A 27,105-nucleotide genomic window follows, 5' to 3' on the forward strand; every position below is an offset into this window, starting at 1 on the left:
GTAAAGTTAACCCCAAACTTTTCTTTTCCTTCCTTTCCTTAACCCATTTTTCATTTATAGGCTGATATATTTTTTACTGACTTCGTATACCCTGATAATCGTCAATTTAGTAAAATAATTACCTCCATAGCTGACCATGAAAAATTCAACGATCGAAAAGAGTTCAGACTTCGCTAGTCTAGCGAATTTATCTGCTTTTCGAAGCGCGAGAACGAAAACACTTCCAGCTTACAGAATCCGGGTTTCAACTGACAATTTTGCGATAGAAAACCCCAATAAGTTTTTATTAGCCCGACCCGGGCTAGAAACTTAGCTTTATAAGGTAGCCACTAAAACAACAAAGGTATCAAAAAAAGGCAGACTCTCTTTGAAATTAATATAACTACATAACCTTATAGGACAACAAGTACCCAATTCTATTTCATAACGTTACGATACGTTTCCGATTCTATTGCGATATATTGTTAATTCCTTAGTATAATAGGTCGAAAGTTTTTTAAAATAATCAACTCTCAATTATTTTGGAACTAGTTTTCGATGCTGGTTATTGGTCGTTGACCTTGGAGTTCAAGCTTCCCAAATTTCACCAATTTCTGTTCAATGTTCAACGGTTTCGCCGTAAAAGAGCAACAGACAGAGAGACTTACTTTCGCCTTTATAACATTACTACAGATATTTGCAATAAACACATATTTCATAACAACTATCACGAAGACGTTAGGAAGCTTAATAGCTAACTCAGAACCGTGAAATTACTTATTAAGAAATAACAAAAATCATAAACGAAGAACTCGCGTAAACATCGTAAATCCTGTGAAATGGCACTTAAATCTCGAGTGGAAGCAATGGCGAAAGAAACTGTTACATTTAAATAAACTTTTGTTTTGATTAAGGAATTTATTGCCGTCTAAATTTGTATTATTTGTAAGTAAGGTTATTATGTGAAACTTCACACGGGATGGTTACGATACGATTTTTTATTAAGAATATTATATTCATAGAAGAATAGGATACTTAAAGATGACCTTTATATAAGTAGTTGACTAAGTAGGTGGTTAGCATTAGCAGCCCGTAAATGTCCCACTGCTGGGATAAAGGCCTTCTCTCCCTTTGAGGAGAAGGTTTGGAGCATATTCCACCACGCTGCTCCAATGCGGGTTGGCGGAATACACATGTGGCAGAATTTCGTTGAAATTAGACACACGCAGGTTTCCTCACGATGTTCTCCTTCACCGCCGAGCACGAGATGAATTATAAACACAAATTAAGCACATGAAATTTCAGTGGTGCCTGCCTGGGTTTGAACCCGAAATCATCGGTTAAGATGCACGCATTCTAGCCACTGGGCCATCTCGCCCATCAGCCATCACAAAACTATTCTCCAGCTTATGGTTTAAGCGGTCTATCTTACACTATGGACGGATATGACGTGGTTCGTGTATCAAATGTGGGACAAATAGTTTGTATTTCTTAGTGACATTTCGGTTAAATAGTGACCATCATAGTGGTGAGCCATAGGCCCATTTTTTTTTTGGTTTTACACGGATACAATTAGGATCTATACACAAATTTTAGCTAATATAATAAAGAAAAACCGGTCAAGTGCGGCGAGTGAGTCGGTTGTTGGCAGCTAAGTCTTAGTAATAAGGTCCCGTTTTTACCCTTTGCGTACGAAACCCTAAGCTTGGTTGTTTTATTTCGGCTAGTAAAGTTAAAATTCGTCGGCATTCCTCAACTTTTATATAAAAATATTACATATATACATTTATGAATCATCTCGAACCTAAAATTCTGTTCATTTGTGAAAACCGCATTAAAATCCGTTGCGTAGTTAAAAGCGACTCTTTCTCATACTATGTAGAGATATTTGTTTATACGACTGGTTAATAGCTATAATTAAATCCAATACATTGTAATTATCCTCTTATAATCTCGTCCGATTTATCGTAACGTAGTCGTATAATGAAAAAAGATTAATTAAAATCAAATTCGCTTCTGACTTCTACTTACAATTATTTGTAGATAATCTGTAACAGACGGACAGAGTTAATCGTACTTTTGGGTACTTGGAATTTGTTCTATAACATAAACTTTTTAATTTAACTCCCTTTATAAAGCCCGAGAGGCAGTGCTGTTCAAATGAACATTTATTATTGTTTAAAAATTATAAGAGAACTCTACTTCAGTCGAATTACCCTCGACATTATATTTTCGGTGGTAGAAAGAGCTATATTATGCAACATTTATGGTTTTAACTTTTCATTCGGGACATTTTGAGTCATTACGCGAAGGCATTGTTTAAAATAAAAGCGTATGAGAATATCAGTGCTCGTAAACCAAACTACATGATTATACATACTATTTAGACTTATGAGAAACATTTTAACAAAGGAGTCAAATAATCCTTTCTCTGCTTTTTAGTTTAAAAATATTATGAAAAATATTTAGATTAGTGTGTTGATTAATACAATGTTTTAAATGACATAGTTTTCATTACTTTACATATGTGTGGGTGCGTGGATAGTGTATGTGGTTTGTATGTATGCGTTCTTGGCTTCGAAGCCAGACAAGTTACGCTAGATTTTGAATGTTAAATTCTTTAACAATTAACTTCGTGCTATTTGATACTCTTAAAGTCTAAAATGGAGGTGGGCTGGTCATGTGGCGAGATAAGATGACAGTCGATGGACACTCAACATCACGAGATGGAACGGACTGTTTGGGGTTAGAGAGAGAGGTCGCCCGTGCGCTCAGTGTCAGAACGAGATTGTGGCCCACGATGGAAGGGACTGGATGACCATTCCAAAAAAAGAAAAAAAATTGAATTCTTTGGAGGAGGCTTTTACCCTGAAGGAGTTCACAAATAATAATGATTCAATTTTACTAAAATTTTTTATTGTAATTTATTTTTGCTGCTACTGTTGTACTAAGGTTCTCTTTTGTGTCACATGTACGATGCGAGTTGGTAAATATACTCGTGGTGGATCTTCATCCGATACATGTTGGTTTCGTCACGATTTTTCACTGCTCTATACATGTGAAAATTCAGTAAAGCTCGAATAAATTAATCTATAATAATAGCTTAAGATTCACGTTTTATATTCACTGAGCCATCACGACTTGGCTCAGAATGAAATTAACCAAAAGTACTGATGAAAATGCTTTTGAGTTATTATAAGCATGCTATATTTGACAAGAAAAAAATTGTGTTTTTCTTCATTATTACATTGTAAAGAAAAAGGCAGATGGAACCCGTACAGCATTATAACGAAGCCACCAAAGCGAATACAAAAATCCGGTAGTGCGAAACGAAGTGTATTTTTGTTAAAACGACAAAAGTTCACTTTATTCTTGACGTCGTTTTATAATTTGAGACATAACTTTTGTCAGTCATAATAAGAATATATTGGCAAATGTGTTAATTTAGACATTGGCACTGTGAGAAATATGCCAATTATAAGAAAGCCTTATATATATTACAGTCTCGATATAAGACTCGATCTTACCAATATATATTTCTCACAACATATATAAAATGTATCAAACCACGTGTTTCTAGTCAGCCTCTCGGTTATATCGTATAAATAACACCGTTACATAATATAAATCGCGCAGGACAGTCTTAGATCACCCTCGACGAATAATACATCATCCGGATGTACCCTAATTTATGGTCCTTCTAATCAAGATTACTCTGTACGAATTATTCTAAACAAAGCACAGCTAACAAGCAAATTAAGTTTTATAGATTTTCGTAAGTTAAGGGAAATTACTTGGAGATAGTTCCCACTCATCATATTTTCTACTATCAAGCAGCAATCGTTAGTTTTTGTTGTTGATGTATTCCGTTTGTGATGGCCCAGTGGTTAGAACGCGTACATCTTAACCGATGATTTTGGGTTCAAACCCAGGCAGGCACCACAGAATTTCCATGTGCTTAATTTATGTTTATAATTCATCTCGTGCGATGAAGGAAAACATCGTGAGGAAACCGTGCATGCATCTAGCATGCACGGTTTAGTTTCAACGAAACTGCATGTGTCTAGTTTCAACGAAATTCTGCCACATGCTCCAAACCCTCTTCTCAAATGGAGAGGAGGCCTTAGCCCAGCAGTGAGGAATTTACAGGCTGTTAATGTAATGTAAAATGTATGTTTTCCGTTTAGGTGTGTGAGTGAGTCAGTGTCATTAAAAACACAAGAGACATAGCATTTTAGTGAAGGATGATGGCTGATTGGTGATGTAAGAGATTGTTAATATTTCTTACAGCATCAAAGTCTACGGGCCGTGGTGACCACCTACCATCAGAGGGCCAGTTTTCCTATTATTACTATTATTATATGAAATAAAATTAATACCTAACTTACCACTAAGTTCCTTTCTGGTTCTAACCTATAAACAATATGAACTCAACTCAATATTACTCATAACTTTATTTGATTTGTAAATTGAATCAACTATTTGGAACAAGTCAAGTATTAATTCATCTTGTTAGTTAGGAATTCATAATTCAATTTTAAGCCAGCGTTACATATTGACATAAATTACACATGCGTCTCGATAATGCTGTATTCAAAATTTCAATACGATTCGCGATTGATAATGAATTCGTTTGGTTGAAACTCTCTGATATTATATTATGAATATTAAACTAATGCTTTGTAAATAATTAAAAAGCATGATTTTGTATCGTTCATATTGTATTATGAATATGATATTTTAAATATATCAGGTATGTGATGGAGCCGAGATGGCCCAATGGTTAGAACGCGTGCATCTTAACCGATGATTTCGGGTTCAAACCCAGGCAGGCACCACTGTATTTTCATGTGCTTAATTTGTGCTTATAATTCATCACGTGCTCGGCGGTGAAAGAAAACATCGTGAGGAAACCTGCATGTGTCTAATTTCACCGACATTCTGCCACATGTGTATTCCACCAACCCGCATTGGAGCAGCGTAGTGGAATATGCTCGAAAACCTTCTCCTCAAAGGAAGAGGAGGTCTTAGCCCAGCTGTGGGAAGTTTACAGGCTGCTAATGAATGAATGAATGTGATATTGATACATACCTACATAAGCATCAGCAGCCCGTAAATGTACCTACATAAGGTTTATGTTTAATGGTAATGTTCGTTTAAAGGTACTCGCAATGAATGAAGTATTTAAACCATCCGAATCTTACTCCAAATTATGTTGAGTAGTAGTGCAAAAAACCTTAATTAAAAGTATTACACCTCGCCTTATAGGTGACAAAAGGGCTAGCTATTTTTTGCCCAGAGGATCGGAATTGCGATTCAACGGGGAAGCGCTGCTAGCATTCTTGCCACCATTCCACGCGGTCATGATTCATACAGCAACTATTTTAAATTCTTATTTGTATACAGTCAAGGCCTCAATGTTAATAATATTTTATGTCAATAAAACGAAATACAAAAAAATAAGCCTTCTAAGCGAGATAATTGATATAATAATAATAAAACAAAACATATTCTAAATGAAGTCTGCTTAAAAACAATGAATTAATATCTTGGAATTTGAAACAACTTCAGTCCACATTCATTCACTTGTGAATGAATGTGGACTAGATCTAGCACGCCTTATTTATTATAAATAAATAAATATAAATATTGGACAACATCACATACATTACTCTGATCCCAATGTAAGTAGTTAAAGCACTTGTGTTATGGATATCAGAAGTAACGACGGTACCACAAACATCCAGACCCAAGACAACATAGAAAGTTAATGAACTTTTTCTACATCGACTCGGCCGGGAATCAAACCCGGGACCTCGGAGTAGGCGTACCTATGAAAACCGGTGTACACACTACTCGACCACGGAGGTCGACATATTTATTAATCTCAGTTATCTAAGTCTTATGCTAAGGGCATCTATTGAGCATCTGTAATTTTTCTAAAGTCTGTGACGATTTTAGCCCACCTTTGGCTTCACATCTAGCCAAGTTTCCTGCGTTCAAAGTTTTTGATCAACCTCTTTCGTCGAACCTCTACGTTCGGTACACGATCAACAAGAGATGTTTGGCATAGAACGCTCCATCGCCCTACACTTACCAATAAATCCAATATATGCTATTGGATAACAAACAGCAATATAATTTAGTTCTTATTTTTGTACGTGTACGGGTAACCGTATATTTATTCAAATTCACGATTCACGCACACAGAGTAATCCGACTGTTCAAACAAAATAATCCTACGTGAGACAACAAGCATTACACTCCCTGAACACATTTAAAGCGTAAAAAGAACACAAGAACAGATATTTCCCTTTCATTACACCGATAACGAACCTTAAATTCGAATATAAAATCCATAGATCAAATTATTTGTCACGTTCCGAATGTACATTCCGTCACGAATTTTGCGAATTATTCATAAAAGGGACTCTGGACTCTTAAACCGGGTCCCTTTTGTACAGTTTTATGTGTAAGCTGTCGTGAAAGGATTCGAATGTCTGTGTGAGTTTCAGTTTTCGGAAATTAAACATTTGTGTCATATTTTATCATATGAAATAAACGGCTTAGGTCCAGTTTCACCATACCCTGTTAAATATTTAACGTATTGTTAAGTCAGTTAACGGACTGTTAAAGTTATCGAGTGTCCCACCACGAGTTAACGCGTGTTTATTTGTTATAACAAGCCGTTAAATTTAATCACCGCTGTAGACGTCCGTTAGACCGTAACAGACAATTAAACTCAAGATGGACGCTGCGTACAATTTTATTTTCGAAAATAATGTTTTAGAAAATTTAGATTACTTAGACACAATAGTGCGACGCGTGTTAAATTCTTCCGCTAGTTTCTTCCATCCTTCATTTTTGATCGCAGTAGTTACTGCGTCCGTTTTCTTATTTTCAATTAGATCCTTGTATTTTGTAACTAAATGAACAAGGATTTCCTTTTCATTTGACGAAAAATTCGGTCCGCGTGTTTTCTTTGACATAGTTATTTATATTCAATAAGAAGCACACCACAAACACAATCAAAGAGCACAAAATAATGCTGCATAACCTCAGCTCAAAAATAAATATTACCATGTTATAATTATTTGACGTTTCAATCGGTTTAAATCAAAAGTAGTTAACATTTCATTGAAATCACTCGGAGCTAACGATTTTTGAAATTGGTCGCGCAGCACAACAAATGACGTATTATACGACTAGATAAAATATTACCGAACTTCGTCTAAATGACATGTCACAAATAAGCATTTCAATTTGGTTGCTTAAAATAAGAGTGAGTAACTTACAAGCCATTCAGTTAAATGTTCTGTTTAATAACGGCTTGTTAAATTTTGTTCCTGGGACATTTAATGATATAACAGCCCGTTAATTATTAACAACTCATTAGTAAATTACTGATTAAGATTTAACAAACATAGTTTGGTGAAATTAGACCTTAACGTTTTAAATATATTAACAGTTATGAACTTAGAGTTTGTTTGACGGATGTTAAATTAGTGATTTATCTCTCTGAACATTGATAAGACATTCGAAAGACTACTGTGACCTCCGTGGTCAGGTTTTCATGGGTATGCCACTCCGAGATCCCGGCTTCGATTCCCGACCGAGTCGATGTGTGGAACCATCGTTACTTCTGATTTTCCATAACACAAGTGCTTTAACTACTTACTGGGATTAGATTAATGTATGTGAGGTTGTCCAATATTTATAATTAATTTATTTATAAGAAATCACCTCTAAACATTTGTAAAGTAAAACATAGACAATGATTTGAGGTTAAAGATGACAATGTGATGTACAAAATTAAAATTTGAGTGTTAATGATATTAATACCAGCAAACGTATTTGCTGTATCGATATTTTTGAAATCAACCTTGAGCACAAGGTATTGCGTTGTACAAAACTAAAATATAGCAAATGAATTAAACAGGCCCTTAGGAGCTTTTTGAATTTTCAATCTCAAGATTAAGCCAAAAAGTTACCATGGGTTTGTAATGTAGTATGTTTGTTCTTTAATATTAACATTGACAGATTATCAGCGCCCGTCATAGCTACATAGGGTACCATTGAAAATCAGCGTTGGGTTTCGGAACTCTACTTGGAAGCTGAATGGTACACCTATTTAGGTGCTTAGGATTCATTGCTTGTCAAATCTCTTTTTTATTTAATATTTTGGTGTTTTGTAGATTGAGAAGCTATCTGAAAACCAGCTGTCATGGTATGGGCATTATGCGGAGGAATGAGGACCATGTTGAGAGAAAGGTTTTGAGAATGGATGTGGATGGATATAGAGGTAGGGGACGACCCAAGAAACGATGGATGGATTGTGTGAAAGACGATATGGTTAGAAAGAATGTTACTTGTGAGATGACGTCCGACAGAGATGTATGGAAGAAGAAGACATGCTGCGCCGACCCTAAGTAAAATTGGGATAAGGGCAGAAGGATGATTCTGATTGTAGATTAAGTAGTGTATAATTTGTTTATTCTATTTTTATTTTAAAAAAAAAATAATGTCAATTTTTTTTTTTTTATTTACTTTTTTATAATTGTGCCGTGTCCTAAATAAACTTTTCTTTCATCCTTTCTTTCTTTCCGGAAAACATCCAAATAGGGCCTCAGAAGTTAACTTTATTTTCACAATAAACGTTTGATTATATAAGTCAATTTTAGTACATAATAACATTCAATTAGAATTCTAAACGTTGATAAATTAGAACATAGTTGTTTAGAACAATATTTGAATGTTAAAACGTATCAAACATCAATTCTGGTTTTGTAACCAGCTCTGCGGTTCCTCCTCTTATTTATTGACCAATTGGGACGAATTTACGAGTAATTCGTGGTATTTTATGATCGTGAACTGTCTAATTGCAATTCCTGGCATCCACTCATTGCATAGTTTTAAAATAATACATCTAAATTAATTGTTTCCGAGTGTCAGAACCTTGGGTTTAGTGACCTTATATCCAGTAACAGTATTACATATAATATAGTTCATTTACTATCTTTTATAGTAATGAATTAATGACACACACACACACAGAGTATTCTACTCTTGTAGACGGTCTTTGCTAAAATAATCTTTAGATGTCGTCAGATGGTTTCTTGTCACTCAAACAGACGGCTAAGCAAAAAGGAAACAGGGCTAGAGCGAGTGAGACTCACACACATTTAGGGTTTCGTACCACCACACAATATTGAAAGATTTACCGCTTTTCGGAATTTTTTCTTTACTTTTGCTACAAGATCTTCTTGCAAATTTTAATGAAACTAGGTCAACGGGAAGAACCCTATAGATTTTTATTTCCCCTGTGAATGTATGGAAAATGCGACAAAAACGGCCAAATCTTTCAAATCGTAGTCTTGGAGGTTTGCTAGACGGGCGACGAGGTTTTCTTATTTCTCTTGGAGGTACGGAATCCTAAAAATTAAACAAAAATGACAAATATATGAATTAGTAAACCGATTCAAAAATATTCGAAATTGGAATTCCATACTATCATAATGAATATTCACTCAAATGGACGTGTCTGATCTGATACAAATTGTCCTAAGACACCTTACCAAGGGACTAGTAAGGGGGATATTGTTTACAATAATCTTGGTCTCTCATTTTATTATCGTTTCAATGACCTTGATATCTGCCAGAATCGATCGTCTCCAAGTTTGCTCGAACCGTTTTCCTTTACCACGTTGGTGCCAATCCAGAGCCTGTCTAGGGATATGTTCGGAATCCCTGTGTAGCGTGTGGCCGAACCAATTCCAATACCGACGTCTAATCTGAACGTCTCTTATTGGTGTTTCGTGATATTATTCTATGCTATATTTGTTATTATCTCCGGTCAAAATATTCTCATTATTAAATAAAAATTCTGTGAAGAACCCAGTGGTACATTTTTCTTTAACGAAACATACGAAAATCTAGTAAATAGTCATTTTGTATATATATATATTTAATAAATTAAAAAAAAAAACCTGCAAATAAAAAGTAGAGTATCAAACTCACCGCAGAAAGCGTACGTGAAATTTCAGAATGTCGTATGTGACACTGACTACAATAACTCTAAAATGAATAGGACACACGTAGCAAAAATCGGTTGTCAAAATTTCACGAGTGTGAAGATAAATCTTCCGGGACCGCACTGTTGATAAAACCGCACTAGGCCAAGAACACACATGAAGATAATTTCTCTACAATTACAATAAGAAAAAAATATTATAAAAAATCACTTGTCTGTCATCGCCTTATAACTTGTACCATTACCTATAAATCAAGATAGTCCAGGCAGTTAGACCTTTCATGGGTGTCCTTATTGAATCCATCAACCTTTTTTATCAGAAAATAACGCCGGAACGAATATTAAAAAGATACTTAGGGTTAAGTCTCATCAGTAGACAGGCGATGGAAAGCTATTAAATATGTCTGCTAATAAATAAGTATTATTTGCGATTCATTAAATCAATATAATCTTTTAAATCTGTACATCAGAATTGTATTTCGTTTTAAATAATCGCCTTGTAAGTAATCCAAAAATATTGTATTTATAACATTATACGAGTGCAACATGTATTAGGTCATATAGCACAGGTATATATAAAGGTTTGTTCAGGCTGTTTGTATTTATTATTACAAAGAATTTGTTTTACAATTAGGTATTAGGTTAAAAAAGTAACCTTTCTCTGGGTTCAAGCTTGCTTCATAAAAAATTTAAAAAATTTAGTAAAAATTCAGTGGTTTGACCGTGAAAGCATAACAGACAGTACAAAGTTACTTTAGCGTATATATTATTAGTATACTTTCAAATATATTTTTATATTATCGCTTCCATTCGAACTCCGTCCGTTTCCAAATGGATATTGGTTAGCTGCTACCGGCGTTACGTTCTATTAAAGAATTTTAATTTTAATTCAGCCCCACGGTCTTATTAAGCTGATAGATTGGCCAAAGGAGTCGTTTAATCGGAATTTTACGGCCCTTAGGCTTTGAAAGTTTTAAAGCCGCAGAGAGAACTCTTTTTTATCGCCTCTTTTTAACTGTAATTGTGAAAATCTCATTTATATTAGTATCCGTTTCCGTACGTGACTCCGTCCGCGTCTATTGAGGGGGGGGTATCCTTGTCAACATGTTGTCAAATTTTATGATTATCAGTTGACGGTTTGACTACTCGAGTCATGACGATCCTGCTTTATTAAGATATTCACGGTACCTTATGCTCAAAATGTCTGTGAGCAAAACAAAATTTCTGAACAACTCGGTGACTGTACGGGCCATAAAGTTATGGAATGACATTCCGGAAAACATAAAAAATTAAAATCAATTTGTATATTTAAAACAGCTGTTAAAAATTATTAATAATAATAATTTCATATCATATATAATATATATTTTTATATGAATTAAGTATAAGTACTGGTGTGTAAATATTTGTATGTAAGTTTATGGCTGCACCGCCTACCCAGATTAAGTTATAACCATCTCTCTCTAACTGGCTTGTTTGGAAGAGACGGCTAATTAGCCATAAGTCCACCCGTTGTATAACACATCAAATATTTTATATATAATTATGTTTAGTCCTTAGATTTCTGCATTTTGTGTTTGTAGTGTACGGTGTACAATAAAGAATATTAACATCATTTTGTGATCTGTCAACGACTCAAGTTTTGAAGCCGAAAATGGTTATTGAAATTACCTTTCACCGAATATAATGATAAATTTCATAATTGTACCAAACGTTGTTCCAGAGTGTAGTTATATAAACAAAATCGTGCGCGATTCAGAAATGTAATATATTTACATCACTGTCGATATAATTATAACTTACGGAATTAAATTTATATTTAATATTATAAGAAGGTAGAATTTGTTTTCTTGTATATAGGGAGCAATGGCCGGAGCCAATTCTAAAAGAAATCTCACTGGTAGAAAGCTACATTATTACTGGGCGTTACAAGGTATAAATTACACTTAAGTATATAAGAACATTTTATTTAATATCAAACTGATCCCGTGTGAAGCCGGCGCATGTCACTAGTACATTTGAAATTATAAGTTTTAATTCCCGGCTCTTAAATTTCGCTACATCAATCAGGATTATTTATGTAATTCAATTTACTTTGCATCTGATTTAGACGTATTTCTTGAGCAATTTGTTATCCGAAACAAATGACCTCGAGGTCATTGAACTTCACACGTCATTTCAAATATATATTTTTTATTTCCTCCGAGTGAGAAGTTCGCTAACGCAATTTCTCATTTTCGTAAAATTTACGACTTCATTTCAAGTACTGTAGTACGTGTAAGGTTTGAGTGGCGTTTTAATGAATCAGCCCGTACAGTTCAGAAACGATATTTTAGAGTATCGTTCGAAATATTTTTAATATAAAATACGTTTAGGGCTGATTGGAATTTAAGAAGGAATGTTTCGGTCACGTCGCTTCGTGGAAAGGTGAACTGGTATAATATCGATACGGTAAAGGTTTTATCGGACGAAAGCTGGTTCAGCGAAAGATATTTGTTGGAACTCCTATCACGATGTGTAAAACCTTAGCTGACCAACATATTCAACTGTATTGATTTTCGTATCTGTTTGATAACAACCATTCACTTTTGACGACCTCCGTGGTCGAGTAGTGTGTACACCGGCTTTCATGGGTACGCCACTTCGAGGTCCCGGGTTCGATTCCCGGCCGAGTCGATGTAGAAAAAGTTCATTAGTTTTCTATGTTGTCTTGGGTCTGGGTGTCTGTGGTACCGTCGTTACTTCTGATTTCCATAACACAAGTGCTTTAGCTACTTACTTTGGGATCAGAGTAATGTATGTGATGTTGTCCAATATTTCATTTAATTTAATTCACTGAACCTACGAACTTCATGTATCATTATGACACAAATATTTTGTCGTATATTATGTTAAAAGTAAAATACTGTAGATGTCCCACTGATGGGCAAAGGCCTCATATATTTGAGGAGAAGGTTATGAACTCATTCCATCACGTTGTTATTCCAATACGAATTGGTGGATACAAGAAACACATGTCGCAGAATTTAATTTAATTTCACTGTACACACTGACACATGTAGATTTTCTCACGATGTTTTCCTTCACCGCTCATGAAAATTCAGAAGTGCTTGTCTGGTTTTGAACACGCAATAACTGATTAAGACGCGTTCTGACTACTGTACCATCAGATCTATTGTTTTTGTTTCCTTAAAAATAATAAAAAAAACTTTTTTATCATCGTATCGTCAAAAATATTACTACAACTTTCGTCGCCAAATTAAGTTCCACCTTAATAAGATAGTTATTATTATTTAAAGTCCTAAAGTGCTTAGAGGAATTAATAAAAAAGTACTTAAAAAAAAAAGATATTACATATCATTTAATATTGGCATTCAAAAATCTTCCATTGGTTCGGAAAGCAATACTTATGTAATACTGGCTAGAGAAACTCAGCGGGTTTTTTTTTTCATGACCATTTTTTTTTTGCTATAAACATTTATTATTCGAAACAGTCTGGAGGCGATCGTTCTATTTCCAAGATGTGCTATCATCTAAAGTCGTTAGTTTTATGATAGCACACAAAACTTCGCACACAGCTTTTGAACTTTGCTATTGAAAATATCTGAACAATTTCTGGGATCTTCTAGAAGAATATACTAACCTAGATATATTGTGTACGTCAACTTATTTTGAAATTTCACAATGTCTTTTGGATTTTTTTATGACACAAAATAAGGTGTATTGGCAAACGGAACATCTGATAGTAATCAGTATTTCATATCATCAATGTTCGCTAACTTTAAGAGCTAATATGTATTGTCTCTTGTGATTTAATCATCCTGCTAGATCATAAAAATTGCTGTATGGCGGTAGAAAATTTACTGAGCCGGTGCTACCTACCCAGCGGAGCTTGCACCGGCTTACACCAAGCTAAGTGTACACCAGATCATGAAATCATCCTGAACGATTTAGCATCAGACTTTCCATCTGCGTAAACATAAATGCACTCCCAAATTCCCTCGCTCCTACCCTTTGACAAGCCAGCAAATTCGATATTATAGGCTTTATATATTTTCTGATGTAAGGAAGTTTCAACAATACCAACTTAACTCTGGACTGCTACTAAGAATCTTTAGAAGAAACCCGAGGCTTGTGGCCCTATTAGCTATAAGCATTAAGTGAGGCTTATTAAGTATATGGTGAGGTTAAATTTCCATTTACAATGTTTATCTTACCTTGCATTGTGGAAACTGCTCGGGCGGTCTCGTAACGCGCCAGCCCAGTAACGGTGGAATGCACACGAGAGCGCTCATCAGCCAAACCGCGGCTATCATCAGCGCCGCACGTGCTGGCGTTCGCTTCTTAAGATAATCTACAGCCTGGAACAATACAAATACAATTGTTAAATATATTTTAAAATAGCTAAACCTACGGCTTTACTCGCACAAAATAAAACATTACCTGTAGAACACAAACCGTCACCCCTTCATTTCATACCTTCGAAGGGTGAATTAAAAAAGTACCTCGGGACTCAAACTATATCCGTACCAAATTTCATCTAAATCGTTTCACCAGCTTAAGCGTGAAGAAATAACAGACAGAGTAACTTTCGCATTTATAATATTAGTAGAGATACAATGTTTTTTTTTAAAATATTTAAATTTATTAATAGATGTAAATACAATATTTTGCCATATGGTTGTTTAATACATGGATGGTGCTCAACCAAATAGGGTTGTTAAAGGCCGCACCATCCACAAAATACTATCAATCAGCTTGGGATTACGATGCTACGTACATAATACAAATCAACAACAAAATATTCGGCACAGCGTCCTGATTTTGCATCAGTATAATCTAAAAATACCGAAATGTTATATATAATTATTGACGGAGAGATTTTAACGGAATTCCAATTTCAATATCGGAATTCGAATCCGTTATGATCCCGAGACAAAATTTAAAGCCATTACAACAACATTTCATCACAACACATTAAGATCAGCGCCAAGCGCATATCGGGTTAATGCTTTTGCACTTTGGATATACAACGAATTCCATCGTAAACACACGTACAATGTAATGCAGACGTAAGCACCGTAGCTCTGTCTTCATCGCACTAACGAACTTTATAATGTGACAGAAGATGACAGCATGTTCTAATTATAGTCTTTCTCTTTAATTTAGATCATGTTCCTAGTTTAAATTATTGTTTTTTTTTTTTTAAATTGAAACATGGCAAACGTGTTAGGTTACCTGATAGTTTTTACAATATTCCGAGTTAATAAGGTTTTTTTTGTAAAATCCAATGAACTTATATTGTAATCGTTTATTAAAATTTAGATTGTGATGCAGCCTGGTAATAAAAGCGTGGATACGTAATTTTTCGAAAAAAAAAAAAACACACAAGACAGCAGGAGAATATTTGAAGTGGGTTAGTGGATACACGTGTGGCGGAATTTCATTGAAATTAGTTCATGCAGGTTTCCTTACGATGTTTTCGTTTACCGCTGAGCACGAAGTGAATTATAAATACAAATTAGGCTCATGGAAATTCAGTGATACTTGCCTGAGTTTGAATCCATCGACCGAATGTAACTCAATACAATATATATTATTATTATTATAAATAAAAATAAATTGATTTATTAGTTTATTCGTCTACCTTTCAGCTTGAAGGGACGTTTAGTTCGGATGCTTTGGTGTAGCGTCTTGATCTCGATTGAAGACTTAGAAAGCCTCCAGGCGACAACAGGAGCAAAGGGACCATATTTTTCCGTGTACAGACAATTTGGCTGAACAATAAAAATATCAAAGTATAACTCAAACTGTTTCATATATTAAATTTTCTACGAGGATAAAACTATATTGGGTCTATATATTTTTTTTGTGTCAGGTTTGTACATGTATGAATTAAATTAACTATGAGGCGAGGAGCCAAAAGTAAAGGAGATTTTATTGGACCTTGATTTATTTAAATATTTATTTTTACTTAGATAAGATTTTTTTTATTTTTTTTTTTTGTGTCGTTATCAGGTACTAAAATAATGTGCTTTTCCAGAGAATGATCTATCTCCGTGCTAAATTTCATTCAGATTCGTTCAACCGTTCTTGCGTGATTGAGTTACAAACATCCATACATCCAATCTTTTGCATTTATGGTATTATTAAAGATTACACGTGCATATGTATGAATTAAATGCATGAAAAAAAAATCTCCAAAGCTTTTTGTTGTCATATTTATAATTTAATATAATATCTCTTGTGTGTACGTTTGTATTAAATTTATTCGTTTGCCTGAACGTGCTAATCTCAGAATGTTCTTCTTCGATTCGTAATAAATATTTTTGCGTCATAAAACCCATTTATTTAGAAAGGTAATAAATTGTATAACATCACACGACCCACGACGGCGGAGTAATAACGCTTAAGGCGGGCGTTACTTGGAGCTGGATTATTAATATTTTTTTTCAATATAAGCTTTTAATTTATTTTTGGTAAATGTAAAATAAATATCATAAGGACATATAAATTAGGATTATGGAAAAAAAATATCAATTTTTTTATCATATAGGAGAGAATACCTGATGGTAAGCGGTCACCACCACACCTAGACGCTAGCACGGCACTATCATTCTAACCGGTACACAGCAATACTAAGGATTGCGGTATGGCTCTAAAATGTGTGATGAGTGGACTATCAGACGTCCTTGCACAAAGTCCTAACACCAAACACAATCTAACTGGGAATCGAACTCAACATTTAACGTAACAGCCACTTACGAGTACATCACTACCCCAACTATAGACCCAAAAAAACAAAAGACCGCTAATATACGCGAAAATCGTTCTCCTTTTGTACAATATAAGCTCGCATTTCACGCAAATAAAAAGGCCTGGCGTGATAATATTAATTTCCAAGGAACCCTCTCGTTTGAGGGATATCGAATTGTTTGTTATGATTTATTGAGTGAACAAGTGATGGGATCTCAGGGATGCCAGTGGCATGCATTGCGTAAATTTATCCAATGGAAATGTTTCCGTATTTCATGATCAAATTATGTAGTCTTACTTAAGAATTTAAATGACGAATAAGATGCAAATGGAGGAAAAAGACTGCTGCGTCAATCAAGCGTGGTGCTAATTTAACTCAACTCTATAACATGACGATTCAAAAATGCCTTTTTGAGCCTACTTGAGTGGAGAATACTTTGATTTTGAATCAGTTTGGGAGTAGAATATACTCATTTGTATGTGTATGTGAGTGTGCAAATGTGTGTCCAAATATTCGATAGAAATTCTGTTCTTTTTTATGATGGGTATCATTTTTTTTATTAAAAAAAAATATACTAATGATAATTATTTTTTATTAAAAAAAATGATTCATTATCAATTATCCAAGGACATAATCCGACACGACTTCCACTGATCTGTCGCTGACATTTTCCGATAGGAAACCCACACTAACTATGTGAACCACGACCTCGAGATCTACGACATTATTACTAGACCAACGAGGCTGTCAATTAAGAATCATTATTATCGATGCTAATAAATATGGCGTCGTTTTTTGTAATGTCCAACTGAAAAATCTTCTAAACAATACACATCAAAGAAATACCGAAACTAGCAGCGCGTTCCGGAGATAGTTTTAGTGTACACTTTTAAGTGTAGACAGTTAAGGAGGCATGAGTGAATGTCGCGTTGTTGTGAACTATAAACAAAAAAATCTCTAGTAAATCGTCTATTTAAAATATGAACAGCAACACAATGTATAATATGCTGTACATTTTGAAACTAACCAAACCTTAATGATTCCTTAGGCTGTTGTATTGCTGGTTTTGTTTTCCTACACTTTCCCAGAAAAAAAAACCTTGTATAATCATATAACTCCTTTGGGAATTATGTTCTAACATAGATGTTAGTCTGAAAATTTATATAAAAACTTTTTACGTCGAGCTTATCGTTATAAACTGTTATACAGCGGGATCTGTCGAGTTTAGGTACTTTTTTCACTTCTAGACATAAATTCAACATAACTTTTTAGTTTGAATATAGGACCAACTTTCACATATAGTAATTATAACCTTTTTTTATGATATTTTATGATGGTAGGCGGACGAGCAAATGGTCACCACCGCTCATAGACAATGGCGCTGTAAGAAATTTTAACCATTCCTTACATCGCCAATGCGCCAACAACCTCGGGAACTAAGATATTATGTCTCTTGTGCTGTAGTTATACTGGGTCACTCACCATTCAAAGAGGAATACAACAAAACTGGGTACTGCTGTGTGGCGGGAGAATATCTGATGAGTGGGTGGTATCTATCCAGACGGGCTAGCACCAAGCCCTACCATCAAGTAAGCTCTTCCAAAAAACATACCGAGCAATTATTTAGTAAATATGAGTTTACGCATTTGTAATATAATATAAGCACAGTCATATACAGCATGTATCAAATTTGCGAAGTCGAAAACTAGGTGATATTATTTTCTCTTTCCTCCTCGTGTCTATATAATAATTTTTACCGTTTTCTTCCAAAAGATCTATATTATTATGTACACCCATACATAAAATTTGTTGTAAACATATTATGAAGCAACTGTAAGTATATTCACTCTGTTAAAAACATCCCAATGGGAATCTCGAGCTCCGCGATTTTAAATAGACCTAACAGCTCTTTTTTTGTAGTATGAAAAATGTTTAAATATTCGCAGCGTTACCCCAAAGATAAATGCCGTTACACAAAATGCTATGAAAGAAACCAAAGTATACGAATCGAGCCTTATCTATATCAATTAGTTTTCTACTTTTTCTAGCCGCGAATACTGTAAAGCTGAATCTCGCTGCCAGGGACGATAAATTAAGTTAAAGATTCCACTAAAGTTTTGAGTCTAAAGTGATTCCTAGAAATACTGTAGTATAATTTAAATAATTATTGTTTAAAGTTTGTCTAAAATATTTTGTCATTTATGTCAATTAGTTTTATTTCTCATAAAATTGTATAGATGGAATTACTAGTATTTTAAATCGCGCTGATGTTTTGTACAAGTGATTAACATATTAATATTGTATGTGAGTCAATAACGAGAGTTATTCAACATGGAAGTTTATTTCTAGTGAGCAGTGTGATCGGTATAATAGTGCAGTGTTGACAAAGTTAACTTAAAAATTTGCTTTCTTATAGAAGGTTAGGCAAACGCATTAAGTATTTTTGGCTTTAAGATCTAAATTATTTTTTGTAAACCAACTTTGTGTTAGTGATAATGTCTCATATACATATATATCGTAATAATTAGCCTGACTCTTGAAAGTAATGTATTTTTTTCATTAAAAAATAAAACCATTTATATACATAATAAATAGAAAAGGTCCCGTAATTGTTCCTTGTGGAACGCCTGTTCTTAGCACAGATCTAAGACTTAATTCCATAGACGTATGTTGAAATGCATGGTATATATCTCTAAGTTGTACGACTCCAGCACCAATGGAGCCACCCATAGGGCAGCCGAATTTTTACTATGAAAAATAGTATTTATACCAAAGTGAACCAGATTTTATTTTTAATATAATATTTTAAAATATTTTACACAAAAACGGTAGTATAGAAAAAAGCATACAAATGTAAAAAAACATTTTTGTAAACTGGTAACAATTCACCACATTATAATACATCAAGGAATGAACATATTTTCCAACATTTTTTAAAATTGAGGCTTTATACTTATAATATATTTGTGTTTATAATTCATCTCGTGCTCGGCGGTGAAGGAAAACATCGTGACGAAACCTGCATGTGCCTAATTTCAACGAAATTCTGCCACATGTCTATTCCACCAACACGCATTGGAGCAGCGTGATGGAATATGCTCCATACCTTCTTCTCGAAGGGAGAGAAGGCCTTAGCCTAGCAGTGGGAAATTTACAGGCTGTTAATGTATGTAATGTTTATACGGGGCCATATCATAAATAATACTATTGATTAGGTGCACGGAAAATCCCCATAGGTCATTAGTGCTTTCAATCTTAAGGCTTTTAAATACCTTTATAATATCTAATGCTCGTTCAAATGAAAATTCAACGCTACATTTCAGGATCAATTTCTAAAAGAGAAAAATTGACAATAAAAGACAGTGATGGTATGTAAATAATGAATATAAGAAAGATTGTTGATGTTCGATAAGAATAAATCAGTGCGAGTCTAATACTTCTTTTTAATGGCGCAGTCGTTAGGATGTGTCAATCAAAGGAGCGTTGGACTTGCACTATTTTTTTCTATTATTAAAGTTATATGAATTCAGTTACAGGGGCTAATTAAGGTCTCAAATTTTCCAACACACAGCAATCCTTAACGTTGTGGTGAATCGGTTTGAAGAGTGAGTCCAGTATATCCACAAGCACAAAGGACATAACATTTGAGATCCCAAGGTTGACTGCTCATTGGCAATGTAAGGAATGGTTAATATTTCTTACGGCGTCAATGTATATAACATTGGTAAATGTTATATCAACCCATTTCCCAAACCGTTCAATGTCCAAAAAAAAGAAAAAATATATCTCATCGGATTATTGAAGCTATGGAATGGAAAGTGTATCACAGTTGGCTCTCCTTTACAAAAGGGCTGCCGTGAGCGAAGTCGGTCTAGTGGTTATCATCGCATATTTTCATAATACTATCGAGAGTTGAGATAAGAAATATTGCTCTAAAATTTTAACAATATTAGCTGACCCATATAAGTACTCTTGCAATTTAAATTGCTTACATTTGCCATTGAAAATCTGTTTGACGAATAGCCGGCAAGACAATAGTCTCAAGATTATAAATTTATAATGCATATTTGGTACTTAAAATGCTCAAGAGTAGTGATCCACTCCACACATTTTACTGCACGTTTTCGGGTCATATAAACTATTTTAGGACGTCCATAAATTTGAAATTACGTTAGTTTCGTTAAATCTTAAGTCGTTTTGAATATTATCCTATGTATGAAAATTATGCTTGTATTTAGCTGTATTATATGCGTTCATAGATCAATTAATTAATTTGGAACTTATTACCGTTGTTTTTGGTACTTGCATGTTTTTTTTGCATCAACGAACGCGCCTGATTCGTATCGATAAATCACTTTGAAAAGCTACAGATGTATCAACACGCATTCTTGGTATTAACTAGTTTCAAAAGTATATGAATGTTTTTTTACGGTTAAACCAAAGTATGCGTTGTCGAAACGGAGTGCTAAGTCCTTAAAATTCATTTAGTGCTCGGCGGTGATGGAAAACATCATAAAGGAAACTGCATATGATGCCATAAACTTTGTGATGTTTTCCTACTACCAACCAGCATTGGAGTAACAAAAACTTCTCAAGAAGGGCTGAGACATTAGTCCAACTATGAAATATTTAAAGATCATTACTTTACTATTTTATTTGCATCATTTTTTTTATTTGAATCGAAAAATACTACAAAAGATACATTCAAAATAACTCATTATAATAAGTTGAATTAATGATAAACGACATCAACAGTTAAACGTCCGAATCAATGTAACGATTTCATATCCGTAATACAAATAGCTAATGTAACGATTTCCATCAGAGAAAAACCTAGAAACATTTAATGACGCTTTTTATTTAAGAGGTATACAAAACAAAACAATGTTTCCTCACAAAAAAAAACAATACGTACTATTATAGGTACACGTACATCCAACGTCGGTTTCAGATATACAACTCCAATGACCAGTCTGCGGCTTTGAAATGTGAAATAGCTCGGAAAAATGCTGTATATATTTTTTTAAACGTGAACGATATTCAATTCATACGTCCAATAGATTTCGTAGACGCTTCGTTTTTAGCTATTTATCAAACGTAAAGTTAGAACACATGTTGGAACGTATTGGAACTAATCTCTGAAAGTCATGTACTCATGTATAAGTTATGATTTTTTTTAATTTATAATAGGTTTGAACGTATGAATGATCTATTATTTAATATTTATGACAAGAAAACAAACAGTTGCAAAATACAAAATAATATATCAAATAGTTCCAAAGGCTTGTGACGAATTGGTTTGTATGGAAAGATTAATAGATCTTACGGGTCAATGTTTAAGGGTGATTATAAACACAAACTATCAGATGTCCATTTGCTCGTCCACATAATTTTATATAAAAGGGAAAAAATTACAAAGTGATATGATGAGACAGGAGACCAAACGAACTGTAAATATTCAAATCACATCTATCTATAATACCATTTTTTTTTTCTACATCACTATTTCTGGTTTTAACGTGATAAAAAGACATAAAGTGGAACTTCCTTTATCTCTAGTGACGCGACGTCGACCGACGTCGGAATGGCGGCGCGTCAAATAAATTTCAATCGAGGGAAATAAAGAAATGCTAGAGAAAAAAGAAAGATGCACATTGGAGTAATATTTATTTATTCGAATATCATTGTTTTTTTTCTAATTCATTCATTTAAAAACAGTCGATGAGCGAATAAGCTAATTGATGGGAAGTGATCGCTATTACAGACACGAAATATAAAACATTATTTGGCAATACGCCACTAACCATAGGAACTACATTGTCATATCATGCTTTGCCTGTAATTACACTGGCTTACTCATCCTTTAAATCCAACTACGATTCGGCAGTGGAAAAAAAGTCGGTGAATAGAATCTGATGGAAAAATAGTGCAATGAGTCCTACTGGTGGTATGATCAGTCGAGAAAGTGGATAAGCGAGAATTTCTGTTAATGCACTGTCAATTACGAGACCCAAGGCATTAACACTAGCTCACTGACTCAGTAATTAGATTTCAAAGCAATACTGTACGTAATAAGCCGGTAAGCGAAATGCCAGTACATGCCACCACAAGAGTATTCAAATTATAGTCAAATTATTACTCAGTTGCTTTACCATCAATTATTACCAGAAATTCAAAACAAATCCAAAAAATCTTAATAATTGTTCATATTTGGTGGCAAGTCTGGCAAAAAAACACCTGATTGTAATATAAATATAAATATATCGTGTGTAAAAAATGTGAGCACGATTGGGCTATATTTCGCCGAATACATAACTGGTATGAAAATAGGGCAAGCTGATATTAAATGTCACGAAGAAACGCTTACATCTATGCCAATAACAGTCCTATCTATGTAAAAACATGTATCGTATAATATATAACATATTCTAATATAATGTAAATCAAAGTCAAAATGTTTTTACTAAACTAAATTTAGCAAAGCCCCGCTTCACCACATACAAATATGGCTAAATTCGCCAAACGGTACGCCTTTCACATTCGCCAATTTAAACTGAACGCTCCGTTGAAGTATTTTACGCTCGGTGTGTCATCAACCTATCATATAATCATATAGTATGAAAATATTAACGATTGAAAAACGGATAAAAATTTTGAAATATATGTTCTAAAATTTGAATCATGCAAAGAAAACGTCAAGTTTCTGCGAAGGTATTTTGATCTATATTTATGTTTAAATGATGATAATATTTGGTACATGCATTCATTGCTACCTTTCAGAAACGATCTTATTTATTGATAGCACTCTATTCCCTTACTTCATTCTTATATCAACAAGTTTGCATGCTTTCAATTGTATTAATAATATTGCCATATCTTCCAATTATGGGCTGCTCTAGAAATTTTCTTGACAGAACAACTAATCAATTTTCAGTGGTCTGATTCAAGGTCTCAAATTAGTATATATTTAGATTGACTGAAGTTTCGTAAAATACGTACTTAGAGAATGTCTACATCATATAAGGAACCTACCTAAGTGGTCTGATTCAAGGTCTGAAACCAGTATATATTTAGATTGACTGAAGTTTCGTAAAATACGTACTTAGAGAATGTCTACGTCATATAAGGAACCTACCTGCCAAATTTCAAGTTTGTAGGTGATATCGATTCTGAGATTTCGTAATTAGTCAGTGGTATTTCGCTTTTATATATTTAGAAGATGAGCAAGTCAACTAACGAGACCGCGAGAAGTTTTGAAATATTTTAAACCATAGATACTTAGTGTCTATTACTTAGACACTGGAGTCCGATACCGAACTCAATAAAAACAAAATTTGCTTGAAAAATTAGTATAATATATTCTTGCAATCTAGTACAGCTTGTATCGTTGCTAATAAGATGGCTTATAAGTAAGTGAAAAAAAAAACAAAAGAAGGAAAACAACACACTCGCTTTGACACATTCTTTTTTATAGAAATGTTGTAAAAAAGGTTGATTATATAGAAACTAATGCTATTTAAAATTAAATCAATGATCTGTATTATATATACATCTAAATTAGTAGTCGTAGGCGCGAACACTTAGTCTGTAAGAAGTTTGATCTACTCCTAATACTGCTAATGTTCCGCCAACCATAAAATATGGGATAAGAAGTAGTTGAAGCATGAATTGATATATCCCTTGTACTTGTAATACTGGTTCTCACACTTGAATATACTGGTTAGTATTACAAGAACCAAAGAACAATACATCCTATTAACGTCTATAAAATAACTGAAGAGTTCCTACTGCAAAAAGGCTTCCACCAGCAAAACCAGAAGTTTCCGAAAAACGTCCTGTGACATTATTGTCTACGACGAATAAATACATTAAAAAGGAAACAAAGAGATGTATTCAATAATCTTTATCACAGAAACTTTCAACTCGATTAAATATACAAAAACGTTAAACTCTTAAGTCTCCAAAACATTGGAAGAGTATAACAATGGAAGCACGGTGAGACAAAAGATGCACTAACGATATTGAAACTTTGAAACGTTGAATCGAAAAGAAGTTTATAATTGACTTTGTATACAAGTGCTATCGACATGTTTCATGCTAGATTCATTTTACGAGTTACATGTAATAATTTATCTTTTCACGAAGGCGCACCCTTCCTAGTTGTACTATCAGTACAAGATGTCGTAGTAGTAGTGTAAGATGACTTATGGTAAAGACAGTACTTGTAATGTTTTATTTTTATTGCTTGAGACAAACATATAAATAATGATTTTTTAGTTTCTACTGAATTTTGATTTCCTGTGATTCTCGGCTGAGTAAGAACCGTTTACTTAGAGCACGCCCACCACGCCTATGATCTTGTCTAAAACGTTTCATAAATCGCTAAAGACTCTGGGCATGTGCTCGAACTGTCTTCAGTTGTATTGGAATGCCATCCCAAGCATCGAAAAAGTGATTGCACATGTATGTGCCTGATGAAATTATCCTGAAGTCGGTCATGAGAACATTTCAGTTCTAATAATATCAACAAATATTCCAAAAACAATTAACATTCCCTTAATAAACACAGACGACTTTATAACAATTTTACGAAGCGTAGTCCCAAATATATAATTTCATTAATAGATAGACATATTTCTCTATCTTACGTTCATGAATTGTACAATTCTCCAGAGCCGTTAAGATAAACCTTTATCATAATAACAGTTTATGGAAACATTCATTTTGAATAACATTTGCTTAGATATGAGTGTATGGCTCAAATAATGTCCTACGATAACAAAATTCATACAAGTTTATTCATAGAATGCCGATTTTTCATGCTATCCTGGATATGTGGAGCAAATTAGGTTTGTTGGATTTTATTTCATACTAGCTACCCGCTACTGTCTCGGTTTCACATGAGTAGAATAATCAGAAAGATTAACATATGATTTTATATTTGTTTTTATGATATATATATATTTTCAAATTTAGAACTACTCACCATGGTCTCATCACAATCAGACAACGGATTAAAAATTTCTTGTTCACTTATTAGGATTTTTGTATTTGGCATTAAAAAATATATATATATATCCCGCTGAGTTTCTTTCGCCGGTTCTTCTCAGGTCTGAGGTGCTAAATTCCGAACCGGTGGTAGATTTTTGACTATCATAAGCAAGTGTAAACACTTCTATATTGAATAAAGATTTTTGACTTTGACTTTGACTTTGGCTATAATTTAGTTTTCTTAAAACGAAATGTCAAATTAAATTAAATGGATATTTTTTTCGGTAGCACAATTTCCTTGCAAGTATAATTATTGAGCAACTAATCAAAACTTATTGTACGAATCGATTGACCTGTGAACCAAATAACACTGAAAGGTTATGACCTTAACGGAACTTAATAATAATAAACTTAATTAAGAATAAATAGTGATTTTCGCATGTGCGTGCCAATTAAGTGAACTCTCTTCCTCATACATTAAAGTTCGATGGGTAGACAATTCCACACGCTCTAGGAGAGATCAGGCGCAGCTGAAGTACTGGTTTATTTTATTGGATTTTGACTTAGCACCAATCACACCTGATGAAAAGTGTTGGTGCAATAAAGGATTTAGCACGTTTACCCCGAATTTCTATTTACGATTTTTTTACAAGTGCTTTTTAAATTCTTTTGTTTTTCTCTTTTATTATAACAAATATTACGTGTGTTAATTTTAGTCTCATATTTCTTTATTATTCAATTACAGTGATACTCAAATCTACTCTTGTGGTCGGCAGTTTTACAAGCTACTACTACTAGATCAGCCAGTGAGAGGAATTTATTTACTACTAATTTAAATTATAAATTATCATCCCCATCTATAGGTAAGGTAAGGTATCTAGGTAATTGGTGGATAGAAAACTACTGAGTATTCGAAAAGGAATGTAGCTGTAAATTAAATTTAATTTTGTAAACTCATTCAAAAATTCTTGTAGGAACCTAATTGATTTTGTTTTGTTTCTTGATTTATTATTAAGCCATTTTTTTTTTCAAAACTCTCACGATATACCAAAAGGCCAAAAGTAACATGAAACACATCGATACACGTCAGTCACGTGCGATGTGTGGAGCGAAAATAATTTAGAATGATTGCTGAGAGAACGTGCTCTGAAACTAAATGTGTTGGTCAACGCTTTGACGCTAAAGTTTCGCAATTACTGGCATAGTCGCATTTATATACTCGTAGTAGTTTGAACATATTTTTCCAGCAAATAGATTAATAAATTAAAATTTTACTACTCAAGTTTGAATTCATAAAATAGGAATACTCGCCTTAGGCATTGACGCTGTAAGAAATATTCACCATTCC

General features: G+C 33.8%; 1 protein-coding gene across 1 annotated transcript in view; it reads right to left on the reverse strand.

The window, feature by feature from the left end:
- Positions 1-27,105, reverse strand: part of LOC125073023 (alpha-2Db adrenergic receptor) — a 364,824-nt gene that overhangs the window by 265,126 nt on the left and 72,593 nt on the right. The window contains exon 2 of the mRNA XM_047683698.1: positions 14,227-14,370. Coding sequence (XP_047539654.1) covers positions 14,227-14,370 — 144 coding nt within the window. The remainder of the gene's footprint in view (positions 1-14,226; positions 14,371-27,105) is intronic.

Source organism: Vanessa atalanta, chromosome 23 (genome assembly GCF_905147765.1).
Source record: "Vanessa atalanta chromosome 23, ilVanAtal1.2, whole genome shotgun sequence".
NCBI classification, from domain to species: domain Eukaryota; kingdom Metazoa; phylum Arthropoda; class Insecta; order Lepidoptera; family Nymphalidae; genus Vanessa; species Vanessa atalanta.